Source organism: Phalacrocorax carbo, chromosome 4 (assembly GCF_963921805.1).
Source record: "Phalacrocorax carbo chromosome 4, bPhaCar2.1, whole genome shotgun sequence".
Taxonomy (NCBI): Eukaryota; Metazoa; Chordata; class Aves; order Suliformes; family Phalacrocoracidae; genus Phalacrocorax; species Phalacrocorax carbo.
The window spans coordinates 64136940-64162465 of NC_087516.1; the positions used below are offsets into that span (position 1 = coordinate 64136940).

At 37.6% G+C, this 25526-nt stretch overlaps 1 protein-coding gene across 5 annotated transcripts in view; it reads right to left on the reverse strand.

The window, feature by feature from the left end:
- Nucleotides 1–869: 869 nt before the first annotated feature.
- Nucleotides 870–25526, reverse strand: part of CLGN (calmegin) — a 31017-nt gene continuing 6360 nt past the window's right edge. For 4 of the 5 annotated variants that reach the window (XM_064450209.1, XM_064450212.1, XM_064450211.1 and 1 more), the window contains 13 exons: nt 22832–22890; nt 19730–19871; nt 18838–18919; nt 15602–15794; nt 13540–13729; nt 12831–12944; nt 12044–12200; nt 10561–10776; nt 9010–9129; nt 8684–8828; nt 6744–6821; nt 3977–4089; nt 871–2279 (listed from right to left, as the gene is read on the reverse strand). In XM_064450209.1, coding sequence (XP_064306279.1) covers nt 2199–2279; nt 3977–4089; nt 6744–6821; nt 8684–8828; nt 9010–9129; nt 10561–10776; nt 12044–12200; nt 12831–12944; nt 13540–13729; nt 15602–15794; nt 18838–18919; nt 19730–19871; nt 22832–22890 — 1690 coding nt within the window. In that variant the 3' untranslated portion in view covers nt 871–2198. Of the gene's footprint in view, nt 2280–3976; nt 4090–6743; nt 6822–8683; nt 8829–9009; nt 9130–10560; nt 10777–12043; nt 12201–12830; nt 12945–13539; nt 13730–15601; nt 15795–18837; nt 18920–19729; nt 19872–22831; nt 22891–25526 lie in introns of all 5 variants that reach the window. The other variant, XM_064450213.1, reaches the window with a different exon arrangement.

Here is a 25526-nt window from a genome sequence, read left to right on the forward strand (position 1 = left end):
ACAGGAACTGCAAGTGAAGTCTCGGTGTTACAAGCATCAATGGAAGGAGGTTCCCCTTTTGCCTGGCTTTCTAGATCTAGAGCCTTGGAGCCCTAAAGCCGTGATATATCTCCCCTAATTACTGGCATAAGACTAGACCCAAGTAAGCTGATGTGCAGAAGAATGTCTTCTATCTCCAGATTCCAGGCAATTGAAGTCATTAAGCCAGCATTAGAGTGAGACGGGCCTCACAGAGTCAGGATTATCGCAAATCGCGCCCCGGAGTCATGGCGTCACAAGAGCATTTTACCCATAACAAATGGCTCCTTATTTACTGAAGTGAGGTACAAGCAGAGATATTGACGGGGCATTAATCAAGACTTTATGGGCACCTTAAGTTCAAAACCCTGAGGAAAGACTAGCATCCCCTGTGGGGTGACCAATCCCCGGAGTAACTGTACCACACCAACCAGCCAAAAACCCCAAAGCCGAACAAACATACACACCGACCCCAAAACCACACCCAAATGTTCGAACAATTCCAAAGGACTTACACCATGCTCTGACAAGATTCACTCAAAAGGAGTGCTGAAACACTCCCTGACAGCTCACAGTGGCTGTTAACTAGCAGGATACCCCATTGGTAAGGACTTTTGTCTATTGCTGAGAAGTCTGAAAAAAAAGCAGGAAGAGGAATCCGGAGTCTTCACTTCTTACCTTTTGCATGTAGACCCTATATAACAAGGAGGGAACTTGCATTTAACTTAAAAACCAAAGCAAAACAAATGAACAACAACAAAAACCCCACAACAAAACAAAACAACCACCAATGAAACAACAACAAAAAAAAAGACCCCAAACCAAGAGCCCCGAAAACCAAACAAAAAAAAAGAAAAAGAGGCCTTTCCATGTAGATCACGTGAAATAGAGTCCAATATAATTTTGAACACTTCAACACAAGTGCTTGAAGACACTGGCTTCTTCATCACAGTTATTTAAGCACTCGCTTGTTAGAGATTTCCATGGAATCTTTGCTGGCTTGATTTGCTATGAAAATACTTAAGTGAACTAACTTCTTTCCAGGCACTAGGAAATCTGTTAGGTTCCTTATGCATTAATGTATTTCTGCTTGGTTTTAATGTATGACTGCTTTTGCTCGCATTTTACATCCTACTAGTATTACAGGCAGCTGCCAAGCAGCAAAACGTTTCTGCTGACTGCAGTTTTATTGTTTAATATACAGCCGAACGTTAACAAAATTTCTTTTACAATATGCAGTTTATTTATACTATATTATGAGAATGCCCAGTTACTCACATCTGTAAAAAACTTAATCCATCAAAAATCCTTATCTATATTAATAAATTTCATGTTAAACAAGAATTATTAAATATTTTTAGGAGGCAATGTACACTTAGCAAGTATTCTATAAACAGAGGTTATACCACTCTGGCTTGGAACATGAGAACTATAAAAGTTTGAAAAAAATCGTCTGTATACCACTTCTGCAGCTTTGATATCTGCATTCAAAAGTAAAACAAGTCACATCAATTACCACTTGTTCTATGAGTATTCTATTTTAAAATATCTTTTAAAAATAAATTACTGTAACCAATGTCTACAGTGAACAGGTGACTACCCATGTAACAAGATCAACTAAAATAAATAATTTACAATAAAAATTGTTGCTAGCACTAACCATCATACAAAAACAATTATTGCATTTAGCTCAGCACAGAAAAAAACCCACCTTTTCTCGTAGCAACATGAACTGCTATAGATGCTACATCTATACTATCATTCTCTTTTAGCTGAAAAGTATAAACAGCTAATTTTGTGCTAGAGCTGCAAAAATATCATTTACTCATGTTTTTAAAAAATATTTAGAGTAAGTTTATCTCCAACTAATACTAATTTCTAGGAATCTTCAAACATTAAGAATCTTCACCTTAGAATCAGTTGGCCAACTTGTAATTTCACTTCTGTTCTGAATTTGGAACATCAGCCTACTCCTCACAGACAGTATTTCTCCTTTTAAAAAGGAATCAAGGAAGTTTGGGAAGGTTAAAAAAAGATTAGAGAATTAAAGTAGGAGGTTCAGTAACAATGAGGCCCCCTTTTCCCTTCAAATCTCAGGAACTTGCATGCTGTCAGGCCCACTGAAGTGGCATACCAGAAGTTACTATTCTCTAGACCTACAACTACTAGCTGGAAGTAACTCAGTCCTTTCGTACTCTTCTTTTGCGCACTGATTTCAGCAGACCGTCTCCAGAACCTGTGCTTTCATCGGCTTCTTTCATCTGGAGGGGGAAAAAAATTAAATTAATTTGGTTATTGAAACTGGCATGTTACTTCACTCCTCCTCCTGACCCCCCCCGTCATATTATCACTAAATGAAACGCTTCAGTGATAAGTATTGTGGGAAAAACGTCCTATCTAATGATAAATGAAGTGGGCAGAAGACTTTTCCTTTCTATATTCAGAAGGAAGAGAATAGTACATCTAAACTGATGTCAGAAATTTGGTTTTGCCCACTTACTCACTGGTTTAAAAGCAGTAACTTAATGAATTTAGCACCTTCCTGAAAGTACATCTTATGCTAATTCTGATTTCCACTTCTTAAGCAAGAAGCATTTAACACATTCTCACTGCCGCCTTTGGAGAGCTACAAATAGAACAAACTGTTCTTAAATCAGAAGTGTTCTTCTTGGTTTAAAAGCAATTAGCTTACAGAGGCGCACGAAAAGCCTTTCCAACATGAACTCCATTCTCAGACGATGCATTGCTTCCTCGCTTCCCTGCATCACCTAATGGCAAGTGCCTCATTCAGAAGGATCAGCTCACAGAATGTGGAGCAAGGACACGGTGAGCATGACTTCTCCCAAGGAGGTCACTAGCTAACTCATGACAGAAACTCGTACACCCTGAAAACACCCAGAGAAGAGCGAGCCATAACCTCACTGCGATACTGTGTAATGACATACACGCAAGCAGATCTTGTTATTACTTTCACATAGAGTCACACGCATCTTAACAGGGTTCATCAGATACTGTATTCCGAGGTAAATGTACAAGGGGAAAAAAATCCCACAAAACTTCCTACAGGAACAAGAGTTGGTCCTGAATAAGAGGTAATTAATGAAGAATTTCAGTGCTGAAGCAATGCAACTTCATGCAAGGTACAGTTTGCTAGAGAAGTTTTACATGAAAAGGAGTTAACATTATATTAAACAACTCCCCTAATCTGGGAAGGGCCTCATTTAGGGAGTGACAAGCACAAGATGACCAACAGAAATACTGTGGGTGGATCTAAAGTGTTTCAGACACACCAGAGTTCCTAAATGAAAGGACAGTGAGTAGTTGATGAGCAAGAAAAGCACATACAAATTCCATTCTACAACGTTATTTTCTGAAAAATATTTTATAGATTAGCTGGTGACTGGATTAATCTGCACAAGAAAAATGAAACTGCAGGTTCTGAATTCAAAACCAGTATGATCATCTTGCTTAAAACCTTATTTTGGAATTTAAAAAAAAAAAACCAAGATAACTGAAAGCTTAAGGTTTTTCTAGGTCTCACTGAAAGACTCTTGGGTTAGAAGCACCTGTTCGTGTGTCACATGTCAGTTAAGTAGCATGATAAAAAGAGACTGACATCTGCTGCAGCATCCAAATTTTCAAGATTGCAGTTCACTTAACGACCTGTTAAAAACTATACTCCCGTAAATATGTTTCATGTTTGGAGACCTGCATGATCACTTCTATATTATACCTGTATTTTGCAATAAATATCACCTCCTAGCCAAAACTACACAGGAAGAAGCATGTTTCACAAACCTCTACAGGGCACTTGGTGTCACACTCGCATAAAAACATATCCCCACCTCATGATTTGTTTTATGGCTCGACAGAAGAAAAACTATTGTAGTTAATTGCGCTTAGAAGTGTGATGTTGGCCAAGGGCAAGGAGAAAATAGGGGGAAAAATCCAAACTTACCTCATCTTCTGAGCCAGATTTATTTGACTTATCACCTTCTTCCTGACTTCCATCTGCAACTTCATTTTCTTCTTCTTCATCATAGATATCTTCACCACCTTCACCCTCATCTTCTGCAGAAGAAATTAGTTTTACTTTATAAACAGAACTATATTAAAAATGCACTATATCCAGACACACTACTAAGGAAAAGAAGCCAATTTCAGACTCAGAATGAACTTCTTGTTTACAGTAACCCATAAAAACATCTCTGTGATACAGAGAGTAGAATTCTCTTGACTTAGTAGAAATTGATCACTGTCAGACTTAATAACCAATTTTAACAGCTTCAGCCTAGCCTCTTTTCACAGTAACACATGCTCTCTTCAGACATGTAAATGACCCACTAAAATGACAACCTTAAATTGGTTTCCTTTAGGGAAGTGCTTAAATCCAAGTGTTGTATTAGACAGTTTTGAGACCAGAGGCCAATATAGGACAACTCAGGCATCCCAAATCTGACTAAATTCTCACTTAGGTAGCAAAGTACAATATTGCAGTTACCAGTCATCCACCACGGGAGATGCTGACATCCTAAGGGAACTCCCCTTTTCAGCAGTGAATTCTTTTGGCATACTGTTTTGGTTGAGGGATGAGCAGCTCTGTGCTTACACCCTTCTTAAGACGCAGAAACTAGTCAGAAAAGCACCGTACTCCCCTCAGCTCGCTCAAAGTATGTCCAGCTTGCACTGCTAGGATCAAACTGTTCACAAAAAGCAGTAAGCTTTCTATGAGACCTAGTGTCAGACAGACTTTTGAACTGACAGGGACTGGAAAAGACAAGAAGGAAAAAAAAAAAGGTACTGGTTTTACGCTCCAGAATCCCCTGGACAAACTACAGGCTAAGCAACATAGGTGGTTTCTACTTTCTTACTCAGTCCATGTCGCTGCACTAAAGAGCACCAAATATTGCAAATTCTGGGCTGCATTCTGATCAGCACATGGGCTGCCCTTCTATGGTAACCAACTCTCTACAGGCTGCTTATTTTGTGAAGGAGGCCAGGCACCCAACTGTTCTGATTTCCACTTTGGACTTCAGTACTTACACTGGCTGGCACTCCCATGCCTGAATTTTAGGTATCTACGCTCGTTATAAGAACTCAACCTCAGCATGATTCAAACAAAAGTTACTGGGGTTTTGCAAGTCTTTTCCTTGACTTCAAACTGAGGTCTTGAAGTGAGAATTTCTAGCAATTGAGTACCCTTTGCAATACTTTCTATCAAGAGTAAACAAGAAATCAAACCTAAATCTGACAGAAAGGATGAAGACAGCATTTTACAACTTAACAGTCTGCCAGTGGCTCAGTTAAAAACAGTAATGAGGCAGTGCTCAAGTCTATCCTTGTCAGGTCATGCTTACATCTCGTAAGTACTACTTCAGTGTTAATAAAACCCAAACAAACAAACCCAAAAACCCAAAACCCAACCCCCAGTTCTTACTGTTTCAGCTCAGTAAAACTGAAACAAAAGTAACCATATAAATTTAGATGGTAGTCGCATATCAGGTGTAACTCTCCTGATTCTTGCTCACTGACATCTAGAAACCCCTAATTTTTTAAAATATGTGAGACTTCTGTAGGAGTAGCAAAAAACTTTGCCTACAGTACAGTTATAAATTGATCAACTAGTTCATAACAATTAGTTAAGTGTTAAGAAATTAGATTTCCCATCTGTAAATATACCTGATACATCTCCATGCTAATATGTCTCTACTATTGTTACCAAAAGGAGAAATGTGACAAAAAAAAATTGAAGTCATCGTTTAAGACAGACGTAGACAAATATTTCTGTTCTGAAAATAAGCCCTTAACAGAAGAGCTTGGCAAAAATTCACAAAGCCTTTGCTCATATTCTAATGAAGAGATTAGAAATTTTAAATGATGCAAATCCAGCACCTCCCATAAGTACTAATTCAACAAAAGGGAAAAACCAGAACAAGCCAAAAAACTTCAGACATCAGAAGTAGTAAAATCCAGAACCGGACAACTGTACTATTTAAAAGTATTTATTTTAACCTAGTCTAATATTAATTTAAAGAGTATTTTATATAAACAAATGCGTAACTTCACAAATAAGGTTCAGACTGTGCCTCTGAAATTCCATTTCTTGGCAACATTCTTTTATTTCCTGGAATATTTTTCTAGAGGGCAAGGAAAGCAAGAAGACAAAGCAGATGAGTGGACAAGTCAGGAACACATCATCCTTTGGCAGTACTACAAAAATTAACATAGAACAAAATAAAACAGTAAATCCCATGGACAATGCCCTTCAAAAAGCACTCTGCCAGCAACTCATTTGCACTGGAGCCAAAGAAATCTACAAGCGTTTCCTGAAACTTGCAATTGTGCCAGGCTCTTTTTTTTTTTTTTATATATGTCCCCATGATAAGATGTGGACCCCAAACCATCCAGTATTCCCCAGCTCAAATCCCACTACCTTCAACTCCAGAAAACAAAGAAGCAGATAATGACTATAAAGGAATTTTAAAGATTATTAGGATCCAAAGAGACTAGTAGAAAATATTTAAAACTACAGATACCGTACTGAGATCTCAGAGAAAACTCACATCTGTGTCTGATGAAAGCTGGCAGCCACCAGCTTGAAGTTCTACCACCAACAAGGAAGCAGAGGGGAAGAAAAAAAAAAAAAAAAACAACCCCAAACAAACCCAAACCTGAAAGAAGAGACCATTTTCAAGTCCTGACCCATTACTTCCCTTTCCCAGTACCTGAAGGAGGAGCCTCCCCACCTATCTTCTCTGTATCCTTTATAAGCTCTCTTTTTGTCTCCTCCATTTCTCTTCTCTCTGTAGCAAAAAGAATCAGCAGAAGGAGGCAGAAGACATTCTCTAATGCTTTCAGATACAAAGACGCAAAAGAAGTGATAGAAAAAAAGGGAAGATTTCAATCTGCAGATGTAAAAGGTGGCAGGAAGCTACAGGAAGCGAAGCAATTCTTAAAGAAACAGCAAAGTGTAACCCTTCCCCCCGAAGCCTAGAATTTACTTGGAAACCTTGGAATAATCATACAAAACCTAGCTATGATCGTTTTACTCTGTGTTCAGTTTAGTAACTAAAAGTATGGCGCTTACTTTTGAAACATCATGAACAGCTGTTCCAAGTGGAATTATTCTAAGAAATTGTGAGAGCTAAACAGTGCTCCTCTGCAATTGCCTGGACCTTATTTCTAACATTCAAACACATGCTTTATCATATTATTTATTAAATGGTGTGTTGTAATTAACTAAATTCACTGACTGACTTGACAGAAGAATATTGGAGTTCAGGTATCTCAGACAGCCTTGCAACAGTAGCGTATTAGGTACAAAACATATCCCGATCTGCGTCAAGATTGGGTAAAAGAAAACAGATTCTGTGATTCAGGAGCGAAGAGTAGGTAGAATAGAGTAAGATCAAAAGGAAAATGTAGGAACTACAATGCTGAAATGCTGTACCTACAAGTTATGATAATGTAAATATATGTAGCAGAACTGGAATAACTAAATGCCTAGGTAAAGCTCTTGAATGGTACGGCATTTGGTGTGGCAAGCATTGTGCCAACAACATACTCAGTTCTGTAAGTACTGACATGGGAACATCGGATGCTGAGTAAACTTTTAAGTCATACAGGCAGAAGGCATCACCACTCGTGGAGCCGAGACAAACGAAACCCACAAAGTTTTTGTCAGTAACACAAAGTGATGCCAGTAGTAAGAAAAAAACCCCCAACAAACCAAACAAAAACCCCAAACAAACTGTGAATGTCTGCTAGGCTTCTAACGTTCTGTGCCAGTCACTTGTCACTTTCTTTGTTCCTACCAAGGAAGAGTGAAGTAAGGGGCAGAACCCTGCAGTGGTCTGAGGCTAAGGATTTTCTCATGGAAGTCAGGATAATGCATGAGTTAGGTGATTTGCTTTTTATTCATTACTACAGACTCAGGGAAATGCTAACAGAGCACCAAAGCCATAGCTGAATAGCACCGGTAATCTTTGATACAGTAACACAAGATGATTTCATCCTTGGATGCCGAAGTATAGCTCAACCTACTGAACCATTGACTTCTCTCTCAGGCAGCCGGACAGGCGTCTGCAGGCATGCAATGCCTTGCTAGAAAGCAGCACAAAGGAAGCAGTACGCTTCAGTATTTCGAGTCTACTGTATTTTCAGGCTTTAACAAGAGTTACTAAAATCAGAGACCAACAGAGCAGTTCAAGGCACAACCCTCCCACAGAGGAGTAAGCAGAAAGACTTAGGTTAAAGATTTAAAACTATTCCCAGATGCCTTTTGAAGACAACAATGTGACTTTAACCACTTCAGGTACACATATCTGAACTATTCAAATGTGTTCAATATATGAAATATTTAGAAGGGAGAAAACATGCATCACTGTCCACAAACATAAAAAGACTGTCAGAAGACACACATTAATTTCTTGAAAGTGAAACAATATTGAGGAGAGCCTTACTTTCTCCTTGTATTTATGAAAGAGCTATTAGCCATGGAATGCCACTCGCTGGAAGTTGTCAAAGAGAAAAGGAAGACTTGGAGGAAGGCAGATTTTGCATATTCTAAGATAACTGGTTGTGATTATTGGCAAGGCAACCCATGAACTAGTCCTATTTGCATATTCATATTCAATCAAACTGCAAGCTGGCTTGCTCATCTTACCATCTTCAGCAGTATCTTCGTTTTCCTTTTCTTCTTCTAATTCTATTTCATCATCTTCTAACTCCTCTCTCTCTCGCTTTAGTTCTCCCTTTGTAATTTGTTTAGCTATATCAGGTTTTGTGAAGTCAATATCTTCATCTGTTTTCTACAACCAATTAAAAGTCAATTTACTTTTAAACTCAAATTAAGAATTAAACTCAACAGCCACCATAAGCTAAGTAATAGAAATGGAACATCAAAAGTGCATACTGTTGCACAGATGCTAAAAGTTTTCAAATAAAGTATTAAGACTAAAGCCCAATAAAAATAAAGTAAATCTCTCTAACCTTTGCTGGCCAGCAGAACAACACACCTAAACCAACAGGGAGTGCTAAAGTCAAGACGTAAAGAACCCAGAGCCATGGATGGTCTTCTGCAGCAGTCACCAGTTGACTAAACATAGCAGGCTATATTAAAAAAAAAAAAAAAAAGATTTCACGTTTACATCCCTCTCAACACTTCAGTAAGTTTATAAAGTGTACTGTATATATTTTAAACTTTATGATGCCCAAAGAAAACCTGTCTTTACCTTTGCTTTTTAATGACTAAAACAATACTGGATTTCAATACTAGTAAAGTAACAACTTGACAGATTGCAGGTGCTAAGTAAGAAGGAATGTCCTGGTTTCGGAACAAACCTGGTACTCCAAACATACTAGACTGGCCACTACGCAATTTTGTAAAGCCACATTTGGAGTCTTGGCAACTTTGTGCTTTATACCCTTCCCAGCTACTCTATTTTTTCCCCATGCTGTGCTAACTCAGCTGAAAGCTCCCAAAGCATCAAGAACCTCAGAGCAGCAGCCAGCCTCCTGAAGAGCAATGTCTTGCTCCTTCCGTACTACCATGTGCTCTTCTTTGACAGCCTAAATTGTCCTCCCAGCCCAGCTCTGACTTTTGCAGTAGAGGTAGGTAGAGGCAAGTGTGTGGTCCAGTAAGACCTCTGGAAAGGGCACATCAGCAACTAAAGCAGGAAGTTTGAGAGGCACAAGGGAGTGAGGGAACTCAAGGGAATATTTTTTTTTTTGCTATTGTGTGTGCAGGAATAGATGCAGGTGCAGACATAAACCCAAACCTCTCGGAAAAGGGCAAGGTTGTGGGAGAAGGTGGCTTTCCTGATTGCATGGGCAGACATGCTGTTGCTACTTGCTCATCCTGTGACAAACAGCAGCTGTCAGGAACTGGCCACGTTTGCCACGAACTTATCGTTTCTTTACCACAACTGCAGGCCTGCTCTTGCCACTCAACCAGAGAATGTAGGACTAGAAGATAGAAACTGTAATCAGCAAAGGCGGCCACTAGAGGGGCTCACGATCCCGTATCTCAGGACAAGTTCATCCTACAGCATAGGAAAGAGATCTACAAAAAACTGTGGTGGCTAACCAAGGGCAGTATACAAACAAAATGTGGATGCACGCATAGAAACAGAAGAACAGAAACATCTAAAAAGAATATATAATGGAGCTGCCACAGACAAACGAGGAAAGAGGAGCGAGAGGAGTGAGGAATCTTTGAGAGTAACTCAGCTTCCATTGCTGACACGTACTGAATTTCTAGTATCACCGTGAACAGCAAAAGACTCATTAACTTTAATGAAGTCAATTTCTCACTAGGTGCTTAAGTAAAATGTTGTACCCTTTTAATTTCAAGAGGATATTGATCTGGGAAAGGTAAAAAGCCAAACTATGAGGGGGAAAAAAAAAGCTATCACAGTTACTCAGCAAGATTATTAACTGCAGACAAATTAATATTCTGTCAGCATTATTTGACAGAAAACTCTTCGAACAGCACACCTTCCTCACCAATTTTGGCTGTCAAGAACATAGTAAAGTTTATACCTCATTAGCACTTGCTACTAACTTCTTCAAGCCCCAGCCATCTGCTGCCCAACGATCTGCTACTTCTTTTTCTGAACATATAATGAAGTTATCAAAGTAGATATCAGACGTCATAGACCAGAGTTCTAAACCAATAGCACTGACAGTCGTCATCTCGAATGGGTGAAGATCTTCAAAATAGTCTGGATTCGGTATTTTCCGAGGGCTCCAGATTCCCTTTGAAGGAAAAAAAATGTAATCACATTATCTATAGCTCACTAAAAAACAGTGAAAAAAAATTTTAAATAATTAGAACTTCCCGACTATTTTAAATGCATTATTAAAAAAGACAAGGAGTAGAGTTTAACTTACATAAAACCAGAATTGGAAATAGCCCATAGGATTTTGGCAGAAGGGTCTCAGTTTTTTGGCTTAGGGCAGACCTCTCACAAGTAAATTTTTTTGTCCATATAGGGTTGCAGTAATAACTGACTGTACAAAGTACCTCTGTTGTTCCTGCTGCTGGTGATTCTGAGCACAGCCTTTGTAAATTTCCTAGAGTAAGTCTAGGAAACAAATTTCCTAATACTGCAGAAAAACAACACATTGGTATTACTTCTTCCGCTAGCCTCTCCTTATGTAATACATAGATTTGGCTTTTGTTCATCAACAGAGCATCGGCATTTTTGTAAGGGCACTGGTCAATATTTTGTGGTAGTGATGGAATCTTCTGAGGTAAGCACCTCTTGGCTGGTGGCCTAAGACTGCAGGGGAACTACATCCCGTGATCCACACGGTCCCTTCCAGTAGTTGTGTGTATAAACTGACAGCTACTGTAACCAGAAGTGTTAGGGAAAAGTTTAGGGAAGGAAAATGCAGCCTTACGATACCTGTATGAATTAGAGGCAAATTTTGTTTAGAAATGTGCTTAGGATCTTAAGCTCAAAGAAATCAGATTCAAGTACTCCCCAGCCATGCTTAACACAAAGTAACTCTCTTTAATACCCAACTGATTACTTCTCATATCTGGCGGGAAGGAGGGGAATTTAATTATCCAAAATTGATGCTTCCACTAAAATTGAACTAGTAAGTCAATCTGCTTGCTGAAAGGTTTCATTTTTTAATAAAAAAAATTGTTCATTTAACAGACCCACACTTAAAACCCCACCAAAAAAGAGAAATATTTAATTAAATGATAATGTAGTTCAGAATACAATTCTACAGAGCATATTAAATAAGTAGTACCAGTGTGAATCACTGCAAAAGCAACTTTTAACAGAGAAACTGTTTTAATATGGGGAGCATTTCTATTTTCCAGTATACTTAGAGGGAAAAAAAAAGGCAAATTAAATACAAAAAAAGCTCAAAATGTTCATTGAGGATATTCGGACTCATTCTAAAATGCAAATGTACTGTAAACAAGCCTAGATAAATATACTACTTTGACTTGCCTGCTCTGTTGAACTCTGTACCTTTTAACGGGGACCTACAATATTGCTATTACCTGATAGTTAGGATTATCTATCATAGGTGCTTTCCATTTTCCTTTATATTTTGGGTTATTCTTCATGGGACGCACCCAGTGCCCACAACCAGGTACAGTCTCACACTTTGGATTAGGGATCTGAGGGGCTTCCCACTCCCCATCCATTTCTTCATCCCTATAGGGGAAAAAAAATTTACAAACAGCTGATGTGAGATCGGACTGGTCTGAACACTAGCAGTCGGTCTGAAGTTAGGGTCCATACACATTTTGCTACAACAACCTCAGAATTTTGACCAGCTCACAGAACTTTACCCAACAGTATAAGCACTTTTTTTTTTTTTAAGGAGTGCTACATGCCTTTTGTTTTTTAAAGGTCACATGTTCATAACTATCACAGCATGACTGAATGCAATTAGATTCCTGCATCTGCAGACAGCTTGAAACATTTTTCCGTAAGATGCTTAGAGATCCCTTTGAGACTATTATGTGATGATTTCAAGTTATCAGCTTAAGCTGTTTCATGGTTTAACATTGTAGTAAATTCTTTAAAAGGTGTCCTTCATATTCTGTTTTTGTTTGGATGTCTTCAGAAAACAAAAGGCAATTGACAGGCTCATGTTCTTCTAAAAGCAGCCCTCCAAAACAACAAATACTTGGCCAGACCTTACACATTCCAACTTACTACTTCAAAAGACAGCGAGATTTGGATTGACTTCTGATCCACAATTCATTATTTGCCACAAAGAACAGTCAGGCTTATCGACAAGACACATTAACAACCTGCACTTATTGATCAAAGTCTTACCAGTCTTTCGGTTTTTTTGCATTAGGGTCCGGAACATACTGTGGTTCATCATCAAGCCATCCCTCAGGCTTAACAGCATCAGGATCTTCTATTTTGGAAGGCTCATCTTCATCCCTTCAATTACAGACTTGTGTTAGAAAATACAGCAGCCTCACGTTGATTCAGTATTCTGTTCAGAGGACTGTTACTGGCACAAAAGGGATGATTTTCAAAGGCACAACAGAATTAAACATACTGATCATGAGAATTAGACATCCAATTACCTGTTTATAAATATCTGAATTATATTTACATTGTTTCAAAGTACTACTTAGCCCAGAAATTGCTGCCATCAACCAGCAGGTGTCAGTCAGGTCTTCCCACTAAGCTTTTCCCTCCTCTTCCTGAGTTGCCGTATGAACAGTAGTCACACAGAAGGAAGCAGAAATCACTGAATGTAGATTAAGACTATACGGTGAGAAAAAAATACCCTCCTCCTAATCTTTCATGTATAGTACTCTTAGTTATTAATTGCAACCGTGGAGGGTACAAATCAGCAGAAAGCACAATTATTTCTTACCCACCTCAATTATGTTTTCAAACTTTACTGCTTTTAGTAGTGAAATATACCCCAATTGCTATTAGCAAAAGCCAAAATAAAACCAGTCAAATCTTTCAAATTAATAACCTGCCGTAAAAGGTATTGTACAGATTAAAATGTTGTCCTTACCAGTCATCTGGTTTGACAGCATTTGGATCAGGTATTTTTGGTCTCTCATCCCAATCATCAGGCTTCTTATCACTAGGATCCTCTATTTCTTTGGGAGGGTTCACTGGAGGAACCATATCCTCAAGAAGACTTCCTTTACTGACAACTGATTGGTCGATTAACATTTCAAATGTATCATCTGGTTTTAGCACTAAATTGAAGAAATTTGTATTAGAGATATAGGGGAAGCATTCATTTTACAAACACCTTTAACCAAAACCTACATAATAAGCACAGACATAGACAAGTAACAGCAAACAGGAGCCCCACTGGCAGAGCAGGAGACACACTCCCCACTCAGGTACTGGATCTGGACACAAACATTGGAGTTGCTACTGTGGGGATGTATGGCCACTATCAGCCCCCCCAGAATGAAACCTCCAGCAAATTCAATTGCTGAAACACATCCAAGCACATTTTAAGAGATTTTTAAAAAACCTACCACTCGGCCAAAATTCTGCTATATTTATTTATTTTAAAATAATGACAACGAAAGACAAACCTCTGCCCCAAAAGGCATCTCTGCTACCAAATTACAATTTCACACCTGAAAGCATGGGAACCCAAGAACTGTGTCAGTAATACAGCTGAAGGACCATCAGTATTTTCTCCAGTTCAAATCTGACAGCCACTTCCCTCAAATGCCAGACTGCAGATACAGAAATTATTTTTAAATCTTTTTTTTTTTTTTTTTTTAAGTGCGAGTAACTGAGGAGTCAGGGTCACAGAACTGAGCAGTGTCAGACTCAGTAAGACATATCGAGATCCATTTCTAATAAGCAGCGAGCACATCTGTAAGTCCTTAACAAGTATATGCATATGTCCGTGCAACACAACAAACATTATTAATTCAAAGTAAATGCTATTCCACTCCTATGCCAGTTTTATAAAAACAGGTGATGATAACCAGACTGAGTCTTCAATATCAGTTTGATAATATCCAATGAAGCTCTTGCAGTTTTCAAGAGTATTAAAATATCCATAAATGCAAAAATTAACCACCCATATCATTTTAGATACAATATAAAGAATAGATTTTTTTTTTTAACTTATCAGTCACATAATGCGTTAGAATGACACAGCTCTAGGGAGTCTATTTGAACAGTTATAACAGAATAAATGCAGGCTGAGTTAAAGTATCTTTAACCATAATTTCTAATGAATGGCCCAAATACAGGAACACACGTATTCCTTTACCACAAGAACTGTTTTATTTTACTTATTCCTATTATCTCAAAGTGAAACTTTGCTACGGCACACTATGGAAATTTATTTTAAAGAACAGTAAGCTTGCCCATGGCACAGCAGTTGAACATGCCTTCCATTACTATTCAAGGGCAGTTCAAAAGTGGAAGTTCAATTTTGCTGCATTTGCAGTATGCCACAGATTAGCCCATTCTTCTCTGATTATTTATTCTTCCTCAGAAATTAGAAGGGGGGGGAGGGAAGAACTAAGAAATTAAACATTCATCTCTGCTATACAGTTCATTGGTACAGAAAGAGATGTCACATGAATTAAAACCAGCCCATATTAATTCCTCTTCAGAAAATGCAGTAACGTATCTGTTCACGCACGCTGATGCAGGTGCTGGCGAGAACTCTTCAACATGTGGGGGAGAGTTGTGTGTGGCATGCTGCAGATTTAACTGAATTCCTGTGAACTCTGATGCCTTCCTAGAATACTGGCCAGTTGTGGGGTTTTTAAGAATACTTTTGTAAAGAAAGTTATTATCATAAAAAGTACTGAAAGTATTTATCAGTTCTTCACACTAAAGGCTGGCCAGGGCTGATATATTTTTTCCTGTAACTGAACATTAAACACCAGCATTTCAAAGCCACTTTTATGACCTAGAGTTAAGCCCAGTCATTAAATCATTTAAGCCCAATTCAATAAGCAACCATCCGTCAGAATTAAAACATGATTACAAACAAAAAACCCAGACTCAAATGCAACGTTTCAGTGGACAGAAACACATTTTTAATCTCTCCTTTCTAATTTAAAATTATAAGAATTAAACAATACCAAGAGTATAGAGATGCGTCTTCTTGTCCAGATAGAATTTTTTTAGGTCTACGTCAGGGCGTTTTGCATGTTTTTCATCATATTCTCCAGTTTTAGGATTCTTATGTCTGAAGATAAAGTGTAGTTTGTAATCTTCTCCACATTTATCTGGTCCAAACATAATAGTATAAGGTGTTCTGTCAAAAAAGTATTCCTGTAGAAGCAAGAAAGCTGAGCATGTGTTATACCGTACATTTTATGAAGTTATTTTGGGTACTTCTTTTCCTGCTGTATGCTGTGGCATACATCATAGTTACCTTTCCTAAAAGGTAACTTGAAAACTGGTAGGGTAAATCATGAAAGGAATTGAACAGTCCTCTTGAGCTGCTGGGTGCGGTCTGTTCCCAAGGAATGGACTAACTTTAGAGAACTTCAAGGGAAGATGAATACACTTATTTAGACCTTACCCTTATGTTAAATGGAAATGCTCGTCACAAATCAAAGCACCCAAATATCTATGACCTTCTACAAAAATTACACTAGAAGATGGAAGGGAACTTATTACTGTTCTTCATACAAATTTTATTTTTCAGTAAAGCTAAAACCCCAGGGACTTATCATCCAGTATTTTATAAGTCTTCTTGCTGCACATTAAACAACAACAAAAAGTCCTGAAAATATCAGATACAGTTACTCTCCTTCAGAGTATGCTGCAGTAAGTTGTTTAGATATGTCAGTATTTTTGAACTATTTATATGATTTTTGTATTTGGAATACACAGTAATATGTTGCCTTATATATTCTTCAGCAATTGCTTGAAGGGAGAATACCACTTGATTCCTGGAAGTTTTCTTCTATATATTCTGATATAAATGTATTGTTTGAAATGAGTCTGTATTTTTAAATTTTTTGAATGCAACATAAAACATTTTCACTTTACGCACTATAGAAGTGCATGTATGTTGAGTTTGGTCCCTTTTACAACATCCAACAGTCTTAGCGAAATGTCACTGCTAGGCATTAACAATAATTGACTGATTATTCTAATAGCAATAAGCATACATACAGCATTGAGACATGTCCCATTTTAAAATTTAAAAAGCAAGAAAGAGAGAACGCTGACTCTCTTAAGTTACCTCATCACACAGCCAGTGAAACTCCAAAGACAGTACAGGACGAATTGTGAGCCAGGCCATAAACAGGCAAATTTTGCGTTTGCTGTCTTCTGGTTTACCGTCTAGTAAGATGACGGATACTGAAGAATTACAGTTTCATGTGAGCTGAATATCTTCATCTCACACCTTCATTTAAAATGTAAATGTTTCAGTTTTACTATCATTTACACATCTTTTCGTTATGAAAGATGTCATGTCTCTACTTGCCTTCCTGCAGTCTGTAGTTTTAACACTTATTTATCAGTACTCAAGTTATTTGAGCATAAAACATACACGGGCATATAAATTTTAGGGAAAAGGAAGTTGCACTAAGGCTTTTATTAATACATCATAGAAAGCTTACAAGCAACTTCTTATGCGTGTCGCTGTCTCCTAGAGTCTTGCAGAGGTACATATTATCCCTTATACCTCATGAAGGGTCACACTGTTAAGTGGCTCTTCCTGACTGCTGGTTTGCAGGTCAGGTCAAGCAATGTCTTGAGCCTGTCCTGAGCCATCTCCTCTGCATTTTGCACGTACAGAGGGCATCACGCTCCACTGCTGTTTTCCTGAGTACTTGAAAGTCAAGGTTATGGCCTCACAGGTCAAGGCAGCAGCAGCAGGCACAGACATCTCAGGGATACAAGCACAGATGAAAAATCTTACCCAGAGAGGAAATGATTAATTCTGCCCACACTCCTGTTACGAGTTTTTTCCAGGCTATTCCATACTGTTTTTTCCATGAGCTTGCCTTTCTAGCTCACCAAATCTCGGTAAGAAAATGGTATAGCCTGATGCATCTCGAACTTCTGTAGCCTATACAGGTTGTAAGTGTGATTGTCTTGCAAACTTCTGTCACTATGCTACTGAATGTTGGCTCAACAACACCAATTAGCCACAACCTGTAGCAGTTAAGGTAGTCAACTTTTAGGTGGCCACAGCAACCTGCTTCAGGACTGGGAGGACCCTTATCACTTCACGTTTGTACTGCTGAGTCAATGGAAGTTCCTCCTAGCTCATGATGTAACATTTTGAATCCACACTGGTCATTCCAAGTCTGTCCAAATGCATAATCCTATTCTGTAACTGCTGCTATTTACCAAAAGCACCAGCTCCCATCAAAGCAGCTGCAGCACCTACTGTATATTTCACCCATCCCTACCCTCTCAACACAACAGTTGCTTTGCACAAGCTCCTAGGCCACAAGTCACTACAAGTTCTGAATGCAAAAAAAGTTGCTAAAATATCCTCCATCACAGGCTAGACAGCTTATATCCCCACCCCAGTGTAGTAGCAGAAATACTGAAAGTAGAAACAACCAGTTTGCATGTGCCAGAACTGAGACTTGGCTAGAAAAGGCAGCATTTTAAGTGAGAAATATCTGATTGTGTTGGCATAGTAATAGAGAGTTTTGCAGACAATTTTGGAGAGGCAGACAAGTTCACATCAATATACTGAGAAAAAAAAAAAACTACAAAATGGTCCAACATACTAAGGCACTTATTAATTTTTCACACCTGATTATTCAGACCTTTCCCTGGGAAGAGAGATTCTCCATCACCTTCATTTTCTAAATCCAAGTCGTGGCCCTTTCTGAGATGCCATATTGTGTGCCATACAGTAAAATAACTGTTTCACAAGTTGTAAGTTGAGATGCTATGGCTTCTATTATTGCAGGAAGTTAGACTAAAGCAAAAGTCCTGGATATAAGACATCACTCATGCAGAACTAAGAAGTATGCTAATCACAGCAACTCTTCATTCTAACCTTCTGAAATTCACATTTTGAGATTTCTTGTGTGAATATAGATCTTAATAGCTTATTTTAAGTTTTAGACTACCTACAAGTTTCATTAAATGGAAATTATAACAAGAATAACGTTATCAAATATTCTACCAGTACAAAAAACACAACTCCAAAGGTTTTATGTAAATATAGTACATTAGATGTATATTATCTTGGCCAATCTTCTGCTTAAACATTTGGGAAGCTTTTAAGAATTTAGGATGCATTAGGAATTAACTTCTTATTGACATTTCATGAGAACAATTATGCATTCCTCAGATGAACAACTGATAGCAAATGCTAAGTAAGAGGACATACCAGATTCAAGTCATCACTACTGGAGAGAAGTTTAATATAGGCACCGCCACAGTCAATGCCTTCTTGAAAATTCACTTCATATCTGGGCAAAGAGCAAGTAAAAAAAACCATTCCAAGTATCAGACAAATACAAATTAACTTCTAATCTGCAGTTGTAATTATGAATACAATAAGACTGTGTATTAGTCACTACTGTCAAACCACTTCTACGTGACCAAAAGGTTTTAACTGCCACCCAAGCTAATACAGCAGTGGTGTCAGTCAAAAACCGCCATGGTGGCAACTGCTACAGTTGATTGCACCAGTAAGAAAAGTTTCAAGGTGGTATCAACCAACATGCAAACTCCAAAGTGAAGTAGAAATGGGCAAGAGTTCTAGAAAGTTTGAAACTGCCAGTATGACCCACTGAATTTAGCCAGAGAAGTTAACTGGGTATGTCTGTAAGTACAACAAAGCAAGCCTGAGTATCAGAAAAGAGTAGCCATGGTGCTTGTCATCATCAGTATTGCTATAATGTGTTCAAGACTCAAGTTGCTTTTACAGAGCTACACAGAAGTATTCTGTAAGTGGAAAAACACTGTACTCAAACTACATATGATTTAGGCTTTTTAGAGTAAAACTGAAAATTATTTAGCTTTTTCAGCAATCTTGTAAAGTAGTATATTTCTGTCCAAAAATATTTCAAAAGAGTTTAAATATAACTTCTGAATGCTTGTATTGTAGTCTTACTTGATTATTAAATCATTCATACTTACACTTCTGATAGCTCTGGACATGGTAGGTCAACACTATATGGAAGCCAATATTTTTCTACAGGGATTCACATTATTTTCTTGGCTTAAAGATTTTAATAATAATAAACATTAAGTAAAAAATCTCAGGGATTACTTACTGAACAATCAAAGGTTTATTATTGAAAACAAATGCCTTTGTCAGCATAGCTGATATTGCATGATGCTTTGCCACCGATTTTAACACCAATCCTCTGTCTCCAGACACTGTGTTTTCTTTCAGCTCTTCTACTTCCCATCTTCCTAAAACACACACATACAGACCCTTTGAAAAAAATGTAGGCTGAAGTAAAGAAATCATAGCCTTGTTGAAAGCAAAGAGTTAACAGCAAATAAATACTAGTTGCCAAAGTAGGGAAGAAATCTTGACATCTGATGTGAAAGAAGCTAAACAATAATCATCCAATTCACCGCAGGTAATTCTACCGTGGATACAAAACACTACTCAAGTTCACCTTATGCTTCCCCAAACTAACTGCTCTACAGCACTCAAATACAAAAAAAAAAAAAAAAAAAAAAGGTAAACAGATTTGCTGCTCACATCCTTCCATCAAATCAGTGACAGAATGTTTTAAACAGCAATTCAAGAATTAGTAATCACTAGAATTCCAGCTCCACAGTTAGATGATAAAATAATAACTGTCATGTCAAAGATCCAGCTAACCCAATGTTCTGGCTCAGTCACCAAGGAGGAAAGAAAGCTTAGGGAAAAAAGAGTGCAAGTAGCTGTAACAACAAGAAGTTACAAGCTTTTTCTTTTTTCCTTCCCCAAGTAGCTGTTTCTACAGCAGTATAAATCCCAGCTTCATACTGTTATAGCCAAAAGAAAGAAAATTACAAAAATCTCAGTTTTACCATAAACCAATAAAGCTGAATAAACATACACATTTAACATAAAATGTTTTTACATAAAAAAAATTAAGTTTATTGCACAAACCTGTAGCACATGTGAATATCTACTGGATTTCTGTTTAATTGCAATACTGTATGAAAGAATCAATGCATTTTAGAGATGTCATTTTATTCAAGCCTAATGCTTGAATTGCTAATACTAGAATTAGCTTGAATTGCTAATATTAGAGACTGTTTCAAAGCTCTGGCTCATATTTAATGGGGTTCATTGTAAAAATCTATTTCAGCCTTAATAAATTGGCAGATCATCAAAGAGATGCCTACACATTGGGTATGCATAGCTCTGCACAGAAAAGCCCACTCTCCCAGTTCTCCAAAAAGGTATAAATTCTAGCCAATTCGGTAATGCTAGCTTTCAATATTTTAAAGATGGCATATATATAAAGTAGACATTATTCCTTGCTCTTCTCAAATTTACAGAACTCTAGAAGAAAACTTCAATATTGTAGATTTGTATCTTTAGACTGTGGTATCCCACAATCCCTTGAGGAACATTAATCTGAAATCTGGAGAAATATTTTATTTCTACCATCATCCCATAAAAAGCATTAGTCCCAAGGCACCGTGCAAGCTAGATACTTGCATGGTTCTTCCCCTCCTGCTTATACAGAATTAGAATCTTTCAGGTCAAATCTAATCACAGATGAGATGAAGCTTCCCTCCCTGCCCCAAAGTCTTTCCAAGAATTATCAGATTTCATCTTAAAGGCAAACAGACCTACAGCTTTAAAAAGAAAAGATTATATAATTATAAATTCTCCAAGTTTGGGAAAAATACAGTTGATTACACATGTAGGCAATATCCAAAGAGCAAGATTTCTAAAAGGGCAGTTTTATTTCCTCAGAGATTAGCAGCACAAGATTCACTGATTCTTTTTTTCCAGGAACGAACACAGCACAAAAGAAAGACTACTTTTACAATCATTGTAATCTTGAAAAAAGCCAGTGTCAACGTGAACAAAAGGAAGAAAAGGTCATGAGCTCTTCAGCATGTGTTTTAGAGAAGATTCATAAACTATGAAATGCAAACGAAACAGCTATTTACTTTTACTCAACTGAAGTGCGATTTGTGAAAGGTCATTAAGGAAGGGCAGATCTGTATGTCAACAACAAACCCCTGGTTTCTTCTAGTCTGCTAAACAGGAGGGAGGAAAATGCCCTCCTCTTCTATAGCATTCCTCCCTGGAAACCAAGCCCAAGCAACAATGCCAGGCAAAACAACATGACAAAAAAATTTAATTGGAAAATAAAGTCTTTTCACGACAAAATTTGTTGATTTTTAATTATCTGGGTGACTTTAAGCAAATATGACTGCTTTGACACTAGAGACAATTTCTAATATGAGGGCAAGGAATCAGAGATGTCAGTTCTTACAAGCATTTCCTCTGTATGGATATCTCCTCTGCAACTTCTTTATTCTTACCAGTTACTTATGGTAACTGCTAAACCTAAAATAATCTGTTCTGTACTGTTTTGCACACCGAAATCCTACAAGTTACATTGGCTTACCACTTTCTATTAACATTGATTTCATTTGACATAAGAGCAGTAGCAAAAACTTCCCTTTTGCACAGAAACTTTTTCTGTTCTCTCCACTTTTTCTTGAATGAAATAAATTCAGGTTGCAGAATTACTGCCACAGATCACAACTGTCAAACAGTTTAAAATTACACTCAAGCAGGCAATTCTAGCCTAGGAATTTGTATGTCAAGTGCAAACCCCAATCAAAACAACTTTTTCATTATTGCTTTCCAAATTTTTTTTAGACTACTCTAAGAACAAACTGTACAAGAACCGCTGGAGATCCCTACATTCGAGCACAGAGAATTTGAAAAAGTATTTTAAAGAAAAACATCCTTCATTTTAACTTTTTTGTTTCACAGGCTAGACTGGGAGACCAACCCATGAATCAGCAGGATGGATGCAGCAGCATGGAACATGCTGCTTTAGAAACCTGTTTTAACAACTGAAATTGAAGTGGTAAATCTCTCCGACCTGATTTCAGAGAAGGTAGTTCTCTAGAAGCACTATTCATAAACTATCAACACTGAACATTCAGATGCCAGAGGCTATTCTAGTGTCATTCATTGCAATAGATTGTTAGGATGACCAAAAAGAAAAAGAACCCATCTTCATGCTAAGTAACTCAAGCAACATTCCACATCTCAGTTTCATGGTAACAGTCATACAAGCTAACATTTTGGACCGATGTCATGTAGGTTTTCAAAGACAAGTCTGGAGCAACAGAGCACCAGAAACGATATAGTGGAAGTGAACATTAAAACTGCTTACCATCATATTTTGCAATGTTATCATCCGTGTCTTCTTTCTTGGTTTTAGACAACACCCACCTAAAACAAAAAGTGTACTAGTCATTGAACTATCTATGCAAAGCTGTATTATTTACCAAGCATGGGAAAACGAACTTATTTGCTGTGAACCTGTGGTAATGATTTTTGACAGTTGACATCATGGAATTTTGTGTAGTTCAAAGAACATGAAAAGAATAATTAAAAGAGATTAGTCTAATACAGCATTTCAAAAGACTTCCTAAGAATGTAAATTAATATACAATTATAACCCTAAAGTAATTCAGTTATTCTGAATAAACTTCAGTTTTATATACAAGTTGAGTTTGGCAGAAAGTAAGAATGTTACGTAAGCATATAATGTCAAAAATACACGGAAAATAGCAATGTTCAAGCATAAAACATTCAACATGATAAGGAATGGAAAATAATCACCCAAAGCAACCTTAACACGATCTGGCAATAACAGTACACACGCATAGCGGAGGACGAAAGGAAGAGGTAAAAGCGTCCAAATGACAAATGCAATTTTGGACTGAACAGATTCCAAACATATTGGACATAGGGCATCCCAACAGGGCAAACAAACTCCTCATCTCCTTGATACTATGAACAAGGCAAACTTGGCTTATCAAATTGAGGTTACCAAAAAGAGATGCATGTACCCTACACACAAAGTGAGGGTGGGGAAAAAAAGAGAAAAGGAAAAAGGGGCAGCCCACCCTCATCTGGCCATACAGTGGTTCAGTCCTGAGCCATGCGCAGGAACATCTTAAGCCAACAGAGTCGCTGGACTCTTCATTGTATCAACTACAATACTACATTCTCATGATGAATCCTGTAAAGAACTGTTCTCATTCATTCTGAACTGTCCTCTGAGTAGAGTATTTCAGGGATGAATACTTTATTTCTTCTGCTTGAATTTCAGTCAGATTTGTTCACTGTTAACAGTGATGCTGGAAAAGCTTCACAGTATGAATGACAAAACTAGATCCTTGATCTACCAGGAAAAAAACCAATGAGGAAAGAAAACACCTCTACAAGTCACGCACAAGATTTTCAAGGGCCCATTCGCAAAAAAGCTACTTTATTCTGGTGATTTACCTAGTCAATTTGTGTGTACCGTTTCCCCCAATTTTAGGGAAGAAAGGTAACGTGCTGCTTACTTTCTCATACATCTTAGTTCCATATTTGTTACTCTTATGTAAATTATGTATAGCTAGACCAAAAAATCCCAAACATTGTAGCTAAAGCTTTGAATATTAGATTTAATAGGAAGACAAACTCATCTTTGAATAGATCTTACAAAGCTAGAAATTGGGATTAATTATATCATTCGAGTATCCCAGTTAAGTTTTTACATTTGTTAATCAAAGTTTTCAGGTTTTTGGGGTTTTGTTGTGGGGTTGTTTTCCTTTTTTTACCCATTATCACCTCTTCTATTTAATAATTTTTTCTGTCATCACTGGTACTGCTTTTGTGTTGCACTTCTCAACATTTAGAAGTGACATATCATTAAGACAAGTGATACACTGCAGATGAGAGCTTGTTAACTTATTTTCCTTCTACATTAGGTCTAAACACGTGGAAAAAAAAAAGGAAATATGAAAGAACAATGTGAGTAGTGACAGACTAATATTCAGTGGCCTGAAGTTCCCTGTAACTCTGCAGAAGAGAGCAGTTTGGAAACAGTTGGAAAAAGGGAGTAAGACTAAATCTTACAAAAGTTACTGCTCCCTGCTACCATGTTATTTTGTTTACAGTTTCAATTGTGCATCCTCAACAGACATACATGTCATTTGATGGTATAACCTCACTCCTGCAGTACTTGGATCTCAGTCTACTCACCGCAAGTAAAAAATAGGTAGCTTTAAGTTCTACCATAATGAATCCATCATATTGCATCTCCTTTCACCGCTCTGTCCAGCTCTTCACAGGAAAGTTATTTTTTGTTCCATCAATTTTAGTAACGAGAGAATATCTTTTTTCATTATTTGAAAACACCTTTTTTCACAGTTCTTCACAAGTCAAGAGAGAGCTCTTTTGTTCAACAGCATCAAAGCATACAGGAAAAAAATATATACCAATAAAGACCTGATTTGTCATTAAAAACCAGAGACTGACTTTCACATTTTAAAAGCTTTTCTCATAGCAAGAAAGTACTCTAACAACTTATCACACCAGCTCTTACTAAAGAGATTTCTAGCACATGCATAGATTCTACCTGGATGCACACTTATTTACCTGGAGCCAGGGGCAGTATGCTAACCCGGCTTGATTCAAACAAGTCAGTGATCATACAGACCACATACACACATTACTCATGTGTTTTTCCTTGATATTCTACACCCTTTACATTTGAGCTAGAAAGAGGACTGAAAGGCAAGTTGTTCTCCAACTAAAAGTACTCAGTCTATTCCAGAAGTAGAAAGTAATATATTATATTCACTCTTACTGACAGTGCATTGGTGGCAACTGACTATAACTCACAATACACAGCTTTTCACTGAGCAACCCGAGCCACCCCACAGCAGTTACACCTTACATTGCCATACTGTTGGAAGAAAACTTGTAAGACACAGACAAGACGAAAATTTCTGGCTTAAGAATTGTCAAGATTAACCTGAAGATCTTTCTAGAATTTGAACGCAGTAAGATCAAACTCCCTAGAAACACTT